At 41.0% G+C, this 13,684-nt stretch overlaps 1 protein-coding gene across 1 annotated transcript in view; it reads left to right on the forward strand.

Moving 5' to 3' along the window:
• Positions 1-341: 341 nt before the first annotated feature.
• Positions 342-13,684, forward strand: part of xrcc6 (X-ray repair complementing defective repair in Chinese hamster cells 6) — a gene marked incomplete at its 5' end in the record, with an annotated part of 38,753 nt that continues 25,410 nt past the window's right edge. Inside the window, 5 exon segments of the mRNA XM_037690853.1 lie at positions 342-558; positions 5,591-5,774; positions 5,880-6,066; positions 6,148-6,316; positions 8,123-8,284. Coding sequence (XP_037546781.1) covers positions 342-558; positions 5,591-5,774; positions 5,880-6,066; positions 6,148-6,316; positions 8,123-8,284 — 919 coding nt within the window.

Raw genomic sequence — 13,684 nt, forward strand, 5'->3', positions numbered from 1 at the left:
TGTATATGTATTTATATATATGTGTATGTATATGTATTTATATATATATATTCATAATGTATGTATGTATGTACACACACACACATACATATAGATGTGTGTTCCTGAGATGACTTCTGTTGTGACTAGGCACTATATAAATAAACTGAATTGAAAGTGAATTACATGTACAGATGAACTTACAAACTGGAAAACAATAGTGTGAATGCTGATTTCACATTGACACTAAAGACACATATAAGTGCTGTTTCTTGAAGTTGTAATAATGTGTTACCATGAGTCACTCAGTTTCCGTTTGTTGTGCAGGTGCAAAGAGAGTGCAGGAAGTGAATGCTCTGCAGGGGGAGAAGGGTGCCCATCTGGCAGCAAAGTTGATGGGTAGTGGGGAGGCATCATTAGGTGACGCCCTGTGGTGCTGCTCCAACCTCTACAGTGACATCAAGCTTCGCCTCTCACAAAAGAGGCTCATGATTTTCACATGCAGGGATGAACCACATGTGGGTGACAGTACAAAGGACCGACAGGCTCGCATCAAGGCCAGTGACCTGAAGGAGACTGGTGGGTCTAACTATAGCTTACATGTCCATTTATCACAGTCTTTTAAACCTTTTGCATGCATGTAAAACTAGTTCTCATGTGAGAAGTGGGCGGTGGTGTATTTATTAGAGCCTGACCAGTATGGAATTTTTGGCCATCACTGATACCAATATTGGGAGGAAAAGGCTAATGCCAGTAACTGATATAATGGCTGAAAAATTTTGAGCTTTGTCCACCCCCAAGTATCTAATTAAGCAGCGAGTGGAGTTTGTTTGTTTAGCGTGACTGTTAGCAACCTTGAAGCTAAACAGATCCACAATATACCTTGTCCCACAGTAGGTTTCCAAGTGGTGTACTGACCATAAAACCAGTCTTCATAACGTGCGTTCACATTTTCTATCCTCCACTATTCACCATAAAGTTATCAAGTGTTACAAAAATATAAATTAAAGAAAGAGGTGCCCTTCCCTGTTCATTGTTTAGTCAGTCACGTATGTAGAAGGTCTAATTAGTACTGACTGCAGCAGAGTTTATTTTTCTTTGTAGAAATGTAAATATTTAAGACAGACAATGCATTTCATTGAGGACAACAAAGATACCGTTACTAACACTGATATATTTTACCTCTGTTAGATTTGTTGTTCTGGATAAAGTTTTACAAGGAAATAGTCTGTGCTAGGTTATCTTAACATCTGAACATTAGCTTGCTAACTTCAGAGGCATGTAGCTAATGACAAGCAGGTTGGAGGATTGAAGAGAATTTATTAAATGTTGATTTATTTTACAGATCTGTTAAAATAAACTTAACATGCTTTGTTCAGCAAAATACACTACACAGTATTGCTCCCTGCTTTGTCTGTGCTGAACGTCAAAGTTAAACTTAAGTGAACGTCCATGACTTGAAAGTAGTCTTCATGCGCCCTCTGCTGGACACATTGTCCAATTACGGCTGGTTCCAACATTTTTAGGAGTGAAAATTAGAAGTGCTTATATCGTCGCGTATTGAGATAATTATCATCGATACGATAGGACCCCAAACACCTATATCGGCCTAAATTATCGGCCCTGCCGATTTATCGGTCGAGCTCTGGTATTTTTATTTTCAGACACTAAGATATTTTCAAAACCATGAAGAGTGGTGACAGATTCAAGGAATTTGATTGTGATTTATAAAATCCCACTATTATTGTTCTATTAGCAATCAAATGTAATTTATAATAGAATAAAGAATCTTCTTTTGTCTGTTCCCTTGTCAGGGATTGCAACAGCAAGCCTTCCTCCTCCAACTCACTGTGTGCTCTGTGTCTTCTGTCCTCTGTCCAGCTATGTCCATGTCTTTAACTTCTTCCTTATGTCTCCTCTTTGTCTTTTTCCTGGCAGCTGCATTTCTAACATCCTTCTACCAGTATACCCACTGTCCCTCCTCTGGACATGTCCAAACCACTGTCCGTACTCTGGACATGTCCAAACCACTGTCCCTCCTCTGGACATGTCCAAACCATCTCAGTGTGTCCTCTCTAACTTCATCTTCCCAATTGTTCAACCTGTGCTGTACCTCTGATGATCTCATTCCTGATCTTATCCATCCTTGTCGCTCCTTGTCCTTGTTCTGTCTCCTGTCTTTTTGTCAGTGTCTCTGTCTCCAGACCATACAACATAGCTTGTCTCACAACTGTCTAGTAGACCTTTCATTTGACCTTTGCTGCCACTCTTTTGTCACAAATCACACCTGGAACTTTTCTCCATCCTGCCTGGACTCTCTTCACCTCTTTACCACACTCCTTTTTTTCTTGGACTTAAAGTCCTGCATCATTGTGACCTCTGCTCCTTGTAACCTCACTGTTTCACAAAACACCCCCATCACCCTCCACTTTCATCTCCCACCCACACCGAACAGATAAACAACCTCCCCCCTCCTTTTTGACAGAGGCTCAAAGTTATTTATCAAATGCTAAAAAACCTACAGGAAGAAGAAGAAATGAAGAAACATCTGAATGGAGTTCAGCTCGATTACAGTGAGAGTGAGTCATGAGAGTTGTGATATTTAGCATGTTTGGGTTTTATAGTTAGAATGAAGTTTAGTGTTTTGTCAGTTTTAGTGTGTTTTGAGTGTAAAGAAAGAAATGATTTTTGAGCATGAGAAGATAAAACTGCATACCCAGAGGAGGATGGAACCACAGAGTCAGAACCTCTCAGACAGAGGAGAGGAACATGAAGGAGAAAAACAGTCTGAGTTAGACAGTGAGGACTTTGTTGGTGAAGAGGGTGATCATGACTTGTTTTAGAAGAAGAGTGGACCGAGCCCCACTAGGACTGACTCTGAGCAGAGGAGGGGGTCCAGAACTCTCTGACTGGGCCCACAGAACCAAGCATCAGTTCTGAGCTCTGGAGAACAGAGGAGGATGAGGATGTTGACCCAGAGGGGGTACTAATGGAGGAAAATACACCTTTTTATTTATTTATTTACCGTAAAATAAATATTTTGTCTATTAAAAAAAACTGTAGTGTAGTTTTTAAACAAAACCAAAACCTTAAAGCGTTAAAATAAAATTAAAATAATTTAAATTAGATATGTTTATTTCGGGCTGAAATAGCTCTACAAGACTGAGTTCTGGTAGTTGTAGGTTTTTGTTGTTGTTATTATTGTTTGTTTTGTTCGGGGGGGTGGGGGGGGTTGGAGAAAATGTTAAAAACTAATATTTTTAAGCAGTTAAATAATGTGGCTGATTTTCCCCTATTCAAAAAGAACATAAATAGTCATAAAGTTAAAGGTTAAAATTGTTCAGATGTTCACAATATGATGCTTTAGATGTGGATCAGATTTCATAATCTTGTTTGTATTTACAGAAAACAAAGTGAAGTTTTTGAGCTGCAACTGCTGCAAGATAAAGATCAATTCATTGTGTTGTGACTTGGTGATATCTAAATACAACTGAACTGAATTGAATAGAAATATTTATTTATTAGATTCATGAAAATGTATGTTAACTCACTCTACAAACTGATTGACAGCTGCTGCTGATTATGACTTCATAACTCTTTTCATGCTTGTGATGCTGGTGAGACATTTTCATCAGTGATCAGTTTAAACAGTTTGTGTTCACCAACATATGTGTTGATGCTGGGAAATGACTCCAGCCTCCTACTCTGAGCCGTCAGCCTCCTACTCAAAAAGTGGAAAGGATGTGCAGCAAGTTAGGCTAGTTAAAGATGGAAGTGGTAATGTTTTTACAAATGAGGAATGTGTGATAGGAAGATGGAGTACTTCAGTCAGTCAGGTCATCTTGACAGTTTCTGATGAAGCCTTCTGGACCGAAGGCGAAACGTTTCAGCACAAAAAAAGAAACTGTCCAGATGACCTGACTGAAAAATGTTATATTGTATACCTGGATTATTGAGTATGGACTTTGTTGTTTTTAACAAAAAGGAAAGTTGAGGTCATAAAAACTATGGACCAGGGAGAAGGGAAAATTAGTGAGGATGAAGTTTGGAAAGATTTGATGAGAATGAATAAGGGGAAGTCTGTCGGACCTGACGATATACCTGTATGGAAATGTTGAGGAGAAATGGCCATACGGTTTTTGACTCACTTATTGCAGAGACATGTAGGAGGAGATGTATGAAGGCAGCAGACCAAGAAGTGATTTAAAGATGAAAATGTACCAGTGGGAGAGTCTGCATGAGGTTAATGATGACCAGTTTACTGGAACTCCTCAGATTGATGAAGCCCTCCGGATAGAGGGCGAAACGTCTCTTAAAAAAAGGAACTGTCTAGATGACCTGACTGAGAATTATTGGATTTGACACCTGGATGATTGAGCATGAACTTTGTTGTTAATGATGTCCAGTTAACTAGTGAATACAGGGTGCAGTGGTGGGTATGATAGTTGCAGCCAGTTATGAATCTTAGTGCACCATGATAGACAGCATCCAACATCTGCAGGGTGCTTGTAGGAGCATTCATGTAAATAATGTCACTGTAATCAATGGAGGAAAGGAAAGTCACAGTTACAAGGTGTTTCCTAGCATTCAGAGTTAGACAGGATCTTTGTTTGCTATGATCATTTATCACCTGACTGATTTTGCACGGAACGTTTGTTGGGTTGAATAGTGTAAAATTTGCACTATAGCATACTGAATTGCTCTGTGAGTTCTTAAGTAACTTAAAATAGTTACTGCAGTAGATCTTTTCATGCCACAGAGTGACACAGGGCCAAGATGGGGCAGAGGTAGGGCAGCCGACCTAAAGTCATGGTTCGACTCCCAGCCTTTACCACATGTCGTGGTGTCTCTGAGCAAGACACCTAATCTGTAATTGCTCCTCGAGCACTTACATAGCTGCCCACTGCTCCTCCTGGGTGTATCCCAGGTGTGATGGGTTAAATGCAGAGAACTAATTTCATCATTGTATGGGAACATTCAATGATGACAACACATAGCACTTATATGTACTTTACAACATTTTTAGATGAGCAAGTGCCTGAGGAATTAAGAAGTGTGCTGGTGCCATCTTTAGGAACAAGAGTGATGAACAGAATTGTAGCAGCTACAGGCGAGTGATGAGCCACATAATGGAAGCTAGACTTAAACGAGATGACGATTCATGAGCAGCGTCTCACCAGTCACACTACAAGTTATTTACTCCCTCTTTAGTGTCCAGCCTCCCATACAACTCATCATACACCTTCTGCTTTACCTTTTCCACCTCCCTCTTTGCTCCACTTTGCATCTCCTTATATTCTGGTCTCCTCTCTTCTGTCCTCTCACTGTCATGTTTCTTCTTGGCTAACCTCTTTCTTTGAACAGTGTCCTGCACTTCACTATTCCACCACCAAGCTTCCTTATCATCCATTCTCTGTCCAGATGACACAACAAGTACCTTCCTACCTGTCTCTCTAATTACTGTTGCTGTAGTAGCCCAGTCATCTGGAAGCTTTTTTCTAAAAACTTACTGAAAGTTGGATAAGATTTTGTAGGTAACTCCTGTAGTTTTCCAATTTATTAGGGTGTGTTAAATCTCTTTCTTGTCTTTTTTCACTCAACTTTCTTTTAGGTGTTGTTATTGATTTAATACACCTGATGAAAGTGGATGGCTTTGATGTGTCGCTCTTCTTTCGTGACATTGTAAGTCCACCTGAGGATGAGAGTGAGCTGGGGCTGCAGCTGGAGCCCTGTGACAAACTGGAGGACCTCAAGAAATGGGTTCAGGCTAAGGAACAGAAAAGGAGATTGGCCAGGTTGATAAAAAAATGATCTCGATAGCTGTTACTTTAGCTGCTTCTTTGTTTTGTGATTTTTACCTACTACCTGTGTTACGTGACATATTTCTCTGCTGTGTTCAGGATGAGCTTGTGCCTTGGTGAGGGTCTAGATGTTGCAGTGGGAGTTTATGCAACAGCAGTGCAAGCTCAGAAACCTACTCCAGTCAGACTTTACAGGGAGACCAATGAACCAGTTCACAGTAAAACCCGCACCTTCCACACCCAGACTGGCAGTTTGCTGCTGCCCAGTGAAATAAAGAAAGTACAGGTAGTTTATATTTAAAAAAAAGACATACAAAATCTGTCAAGATCCAAGTTGCATGTCCCAAACTCTGTTCATATGTTGTAGGTATATGGCAAGAAACAAATAGTGATGGAAAGAGATGAGGTGGATGCCATCAAGAAGTTTGGTGATCCTGGGTTGTTCCTGGTTGGATTCAAGCCAATGGAGAAGCTCAAACTGCATCATCACATCCGATCGTCTGTCTTCATCTATCCAGAGGAGGACGAAGTAAAAGGTAGAGCTGTGTTTGATAGCTTAAAAAGATAAGCTACCAGTCTCTTACAGTGCCTTGCGAAAGAATTCGGCCCCCTTGACCATTTCAACCTTTTGCCACATTTCAGGCTTCAAACATAAAGATATAAAATTTTAATTTTTTTGTGAAGAATCAACAAGTGGGACACAATCATGAAGTGGAATGAAATTTATTGGATGTGTCAAACTTTTTTAACAAATAAAAAACTGAAAAGTGGGGCGTGCAATATTATTTGGCCCCCTTGCGTTAATACTTTGTAGCACCGCCTTTGTCTGCAGTTACAGCTGCAAGTCTCTTGGGGTATGTCTCTATCAATTTTGAACATGGAGAGACTGAAATTCTTGTCCATTCTTCCTTGCAAAACAGCTCGAGCTCAGTGAGGTTGGATGGAGAGCGTTTGTGAACAGCAGTCTTCAGCTCTTTCCACAGATTCTCGATTGGATTCAGGTCTGGACTTTTGCTTGGCCATTCCAACACCTGGATACGTTTATTTGTGAACCATTCCATTGTAGATTTGGCTTTATGTTTTGGATCATTGTCTTGTTGGAAGATAAATCTCTGTCCCAGTCTCAGGTCTCTTGCAGATTCAAACAGGTTTTCTTCCAGAATGGTCCTGTATTTGGCCCCATCCGTCTTCCCATCATTTCTGGCCATCTTCCCTGTCCCTGCTGAGAAAAGCAGGCCCAAACCATGATGCTGCTACCACCATGTTTGACAATGGGAATGGTGTGTTCAGGGTGATGAGCTGTGTTGCTTTTACGCCAAACACATCGTTTTGCATTGTGGCCAAACAGTTCGATTTTGGTTTCATCTGACCAGAGCACCTTCTTCCACATGTTTGGTGTGTCTCCCAGGTGGCTTGTGGCAAATTTTAAACAACACTTTTTATAGATATCTTTGAGAAATGGCTTTCTTCTTGCCACTCTTCCATAAAGGCCAGATTTGTGCAGTGTACAACTGATTGTTGTCCTATGGACAGACTCTCCCACCTCAGCTGTAGATCTCTGCAGTTCATCCAGAGTGATCATGGGCCTCTTGGCTGCATCTCTGATCAGTCTTCTCCTTGTTCGAGATGAAAGTTTAGAGGGACGGCCGGGTCTTGGTAGATTTGCAGTGGTATGATACTCCTTCCATTTCAATATGATTGCTTGCACAGTTCTCCTTGGGATGTTTAAAGCTTGGGGAATCTTTTTGTATCCAAATCCAGCTTTAAACTTCTCCACAACAGTATCTCGGACCTGCCTGGTGTGTTCCTTGGTCTTCATGATGATCTCTGCGCTTTGAACAGAACCCTGAGACTATCACAGAGCAGGTGCATTTATATGGAGACTTGATTACACACAGGTGGATTTTATTTATCATTGTCAATCATTTGGGACAACATTGGATCATTCATAGATCCTCACTGAACTTCTGGAGTGAGTTTGCTGCACTGAAAATAAAGGGGCCGAATAATATTGCACGCTCCACTTTTCAGTTTTTTATTTGTTAAAAAAGTTTGACACATCCAATAAATTTCATTCCACTTCACGATTGTGTCCCACTTGTAGTTGATTCTTCACAAAAAATTAAAACTTTATATCTTTGTTTGAAGCCTGAAATGTGGCAAAAGGTTGAAAAGTTTAAGGGGGCCGAATACTTTCGCAAGGCACTGTATTTAAAACCAGTAGTTATATTTATTAAATAAATGTCAGTTAATGAAAATGTGGTTGCTCTATGGTTATGTTTGCTGTGAACTCTGTTTGCGTTGTGTACTAAACTAAAGTGTTCTGTGACTTTTTTCCTTAGGAAGTGCGTGTCTGTTTTCAGCCTTGTTGAAGAAGTGCAGTGAGAGGAATGTTTTAGCTCTCTGCCGTTGCATCACCCGCCGAAACTGCCCACCTCGATACGTTGCCTTGGTGCCTCAACTGGAGGAGGCTGACGAAGGGAAACTTCAGATTACACCACCAGGTACTCCACCCATAACGTCACAATTTGTTTCATTTGGGTTCATTCAACCTTCATTCAACCTTTATTTCTACAGGTTAGTGTCAGTGAGCCACGAGGAGTCATTTACAAGAGAAGGGGGGTCATCTAAACAATTACCATGACCCATTAAGTTTCTATCAAATTTGATGTTTCTTCATCTTTGACTTGGAGATCCTCAACATCTTCATTTCTGACACTTCCATTTCTGTCTCCTGTCTTTGTGTCCATGTCTCTGTCTCCAGACCATACAATATAGCTGGTCTCACCACTGTCTTGTAAACTTTTCCTTTGACTTTTGCGGACACCCTTTGGTCGCAAATCACTCCTGAAACTTTTCTCCATCCACTCCATCCTGCCTGGACTCTCTCCTTCACCTCTTCACCACACTGGACTGATTTTTCCTCTCACATCTAGTAAAAAGTAGGTTTTGTGCAATTACAATCTTTCTAAGAAAAACGTTGGTTACGTACTGTAACCCCAGATTCTATGAATATAGGCATAGCCCTTTAAGGCTGTCGCTTAGTGAGTTTATCCCGTCATGTGAAGCATTACACTGAAAAATTTAGTCCACGCCCACCTGCTGTGTGGGCCCCACCCGGTCCGTATAAATTACGTTAAGAGTGGGTAATCGGCTCCCAAATAGCTTTTTCTTCAGCCACTTAGGAGCCAGTGAGGCCCGACGCTTAAAGGGCTAAACCTATATTCATAGAATCTGGGGTTACAGTACGTAACAATGTTCTATTTCATATAGGCTTCGCCCTTTAAGGCTGTCGCTTAGTGGGTTAAGGGCGAAGCGGATGTGGTCCTCGCCTCACTGGGTCCATTCGAACACCGTATGAAACGGAAGCTTGCCCAAAAAACGTCTTGTCACTCAGCTCTCCATGTGCGTAATTACATGTTGCGTAATTATGTGTACCATGCACAGACGCATGCTGTGTAATTATGCGTTCTGAATGCATGAACACCCCAGAAAAGTTTCAACGGAGGGGAGAAATGCTGAAAGGAGCCATGAACCAACCGGTTCACGGCTGAACAGTATGAACAGATTAATAATAACAAGAGAGCTGATTATTAATCACATGAACTGATTGGTAACGATAGTCATGAACTGATTAATGACAATAGAACCAAAATAACAGTCACAACTTGTGATTGATAACAACATCTCACTGTAATGCATGCAGACAGATGTGAGTTAACGAGGTTCCATGAAACAGCAATATTCATTCTGTTAAAACACTAAGTACAGAATGTGTCATGGAACGAGCCGTCACATCACATAGATAAAAGCGAATAAATGAGCAGGGTGTTGACCACGCGGTCGCAGTGCAAATATCCTGCATTGTTATACCATTATGCAAAGCAGTCGAAGATGCGATACCTCTGGTCGAGTGCACCCTGAGGTTGACAGGAGGCTCTAAATCTGATGCTCTGTAGTCTTCAGAAATGGTCTTACACAGCCAGTGTGACAGGTGCTGGGTGGATAACGGGCGACCTGCAGATACATCCCAATTGTAGTGAACTCGGCCTCTGACCAAAACCCGTCTCTGAAGACCTTCATGGGACAGGAATTGTTATTTCATTGATTTGAATCCAGAAATACAAATTAGCTCATCCAGAGACTGTCTAATTGTATCCTGAATTAATCAATTGAAAGAACACTCTTCTTTTTATATTATCATTACTATTTTACAATATCTTGATAATCAAAAAGTGTGTTTAGTTCATATCATTGCTAATGTTGAAGTGAACCACTCATTCTAAATCAACTGTGAAACAGTATTAATTATTTTTTAAACCTCATTTAAATTAGAAATCAAGTTAAATGTCTATTTACAAAGGAATTATGCATTTTGATTTTCTGTCTAAATGAGAAGTTAGTGATGTCGGTCAAAAGTCAGAGACAGTCAGAAAAGAAGTTATTAGAACGGGCTGTATTGTTTTTAAACCTAGCAGACGGTAAAAAGAGAAACACTGGCATCTGCGTTGTCTCACTTTGCCATAACATTTCTCTGTCTGTACTAAATGTTCCTAAACATTCCTGAACCCTCTGTGACTTTTAATAACCCTCTGACATCACTAGAACCACCCCCTGTTGGTTGTTTCAACCAATCAGGAAGTATTAAGTGACCGGAAGTGAGGACTCTTTTAAAAGTCGACACTTCCTGGAACTAGTAGAGTCTTCTCCATCTTCTTGGGTCTTCTGAGTCTTCTGAGTCTAGTCTTGGAGTTCTTCTTAGTCTTCTTGACTCTTCAGTCTTTGATCTGAGTTGAACTCAGTCTTTGATGGAGTCTTCTCAAGCCTTCTGGAGTCTTCCACTTCTGAGTGGAAACTCTGACGGACTCACAGATACTTGCTTTGAATCAACCCGGGCGTAATGCCTACAACTTCGAAGAGAGCTGAGCCTGTTTGTTGAACGGAGTAAATCGACACGACTTCTGACAATGACCAGCCGCTCTAACCGGAGACGCTGGAAGGTAGCGTTGAAATGGACCCAGTACCGGAGCTGATTCATCATCTGCGAAGGTAACGAGTCGTCACGCGCTAAGTGTACCGGAGGTTTGAGCTGGTAATTGAAAGAAGCGTGCTAATTCTGGTCAATCCAAACATACACCTCCCTTCATCCATCTCTTCTTTGATTCCTAAACTCCTTCCTTTAAACTCTTCTATTTTGCCAGTAATCTAGATGCCTTCAGAAATGTCCTGTTGTCTTATTAGTAAAGTGTGCCAAGTTTTATTAATCAGAACCAGATCAGCTAATCATGTGTACATGTTTTGATGTTAAATTTTGATTCTGTTAAATAAATGATCGCATTTATTCTGATGGGTCAAAGAAAATTAACGTCTCTTGTCACTGATTAAACAATACTCAGTTACCTCATTCACATGGCATTAATTTAACTCGAAAAAGAAAGAACCCGTTATATTTAAATAATTAGTAGTGAAGGTACAGCGAGGCTGCACCCCACATTTTACTACATTTGGTGGGACCGTACATGTTTTAAATAACACATTTGGTGGGACCGTATGTCCACAACAAAGCTGTACCTTGCATAATACATTTTGGTGGCTCGAACAGGTTTCTAAAGAGATATAAATTATGTGTGACACGAGTATCTGTGCTGTTGGAATGACGTCATGTTGGCATAAAAAAAGTCCGAGTTTTGAACTTGAACGGACATGATAATTCATGCTTTTGGTGGTCAGAAAGCTGCAGATTACGTCAATGTGTTCATTTTAAAGCTGAGAGTGTCAATCTGTTTGTGTAACTAAGATGTAAGCAGTGAGGATGACGCATCCATTCTGTTTGAAACTGTAGCAGAAGGGGGTTCTGCGTGTCTGACCCGGTTCTGTTTACTGGACTCGTTTAACCGAGTCGTGTTTTGGATGATGGTATGTTTGTTTGGAACTGGGCACCGACTCAGAACGCTGTTTGTATGCTGTTTTGTTATGTTCACAGTAAAATTGTGCATTTTCAAAGTTTTAATGGGCGATAATTTGACTGGACTGTTAATGCTAACTGCTAGCTTGAAGCAAGCTGTCACGGGCTGTGATTGGTTGAGAACCACTGTTTGGGTCGTTCTGATTTGCTGAGAAGCTGGTGACGTATTCCTGTACGTCTACTCACTCTGATGTCAGTGCGTAAAGCCCACACCGATGTGCACGTATCTGTAAAGTCACGTGACCCCGGAAATGAAGCTCGTGTTAACCGAGTCCTCTTTTGTGTTTAAAACCGCTGAATAAAGCCTGACACTGTTCCTAAAACTCATGTGTACATGCAGATAAGGCGTGCTTGTTGAGAGACGCCACGTTAGAAGCTTTAAATCCGTCCATAAATGTTGATTTGAACCATGTTAGACCGCGTGCTACATCGGAGCTAACGGCTAACGACCGGATGTCAACAGGACGGTTCACAGGAAGTCGTCAGTGACTCCTACCGGTAAAAGTAAGCTTACACCGCCACCTGCTGTTGGAAAGGAGTATAACAGTTTTCCTGAAAGAAAGCTGTACACTCGTCTTTCACTTAAAACATTTTTCCTCTGTTAATCAGAGCCTGGTTTCTGTGTCCTGTTTAAATAGAGAATTCTGGTGAATTAAAACTGCTTAAAGAGTGTTTAAAACTAAAGTTGATGTCAGACTTTAGAAAAATTGCAGGTTTATTAATTTTAAGTGCATTGGAGTAAAATAACACTGAAAAGGCCTGGTTCATTGTATCTGTTAAAAATTAAGCATAATTAAGTAACACTGCCAGAAGAAGGCATTTGCTTACAATATTTATGGGGTAAGGCCTGAACAGGGGCCCATTTATTGCAAAGTTGGCTTATAACAGTACTGTTGATGGAACCCAGAGCTAAAATAGTGTGTGAATCTCTCTGCTCACTTAAGTAAAATATTTACCTTTTAAAAACTCTAAGTTTGCAACTATTTAACCAGATAGGTTTGCTGAACAGTGGATATCTATGGCAGATGTAACAGACGCTAATATTTTTCCATGTGATAAGAAGGACTGGTTAGAGAGAGTGTTAACGCTACTAACAGAATCCTTACATCCATATGGTGAACAGGTGGACAGCATGAACTCAACAGAGTTATTGGACGAGCTGAAGGAAGTTGCAGAAAGTGTGACTTCTGCAGCCATAACAAAGTCAAGCTATGAACATCTAGCTAAAATGGCACTCTTGCTGAAAGCTAAATTTTATATTGAGGCCAACAAGGCAGAAGCCCTTGATGAAAGGTTAAACAGCGAGACAGAGGAGTATCTAAAACTCAGGGCACAGTTTAAATTTGATAAGGAGACCTGGGAAAATGAATTAAAACGTGAGAAAGAGCTATCACAAGCTCAGCTGTCGTTACAAGCAGACTCGTATGAGGTGAAGCTATGTGAAGGAGGGATTAAGTACCAAGCACTGTGTTCAGACAATGATGCGCTACAATGACAGATGCAGCTCACATCAAAAGCTCTGGACGAGTGCAGATTGGAAAAAGTGGCGTTTGTCCAAGAAGGCGTGCGTTTACAAAGTGAGTGTCATACATCACATGACCGCTTAAAAGCCTGTGAGGCGAAACTAGCCGCAGCAACAAATGAAATTTCTGACGTGGGGCACGGATGTCTGAAACTCAAAGACGAACAAAGTCAGAGTCCAGGACACCCACCACAACCTCAGAAGGATTTTGCTGTACCTCCTGCACCTAATCCCTTTCTGCCACCTCCACGTGAGTCTAGTGACTCACCTCCATGTGCTATTTTTGTTCCAACAACACCAATCATACAGCCTCCGCTCTCCATTTCGGATTTGCATATAATTGCGAAATATGTGCAACGCTTTGAGCCAGGGCCGTTGGGTTCAACCGACACTAAGGCCTATCTGAACGACCTTGAC

The sequence above is a fragment of the Nematolebias whitei genome, chromosome 17 (genome assembly GCF_014905685.2).
Source record: "Nematolebias whitei isolate Nwh7 chromosome 17, NemWhi1, whole genome shotgun sequence".
In the NCBI taxonomy this organism is placed as follows: domain Eukaryota; kingdom Metazoa; phylum Chordata; class Actinopteri; order Cyprinodontiformes; family Rivulidae; genus Nematolebias; species Nematolebias whitei.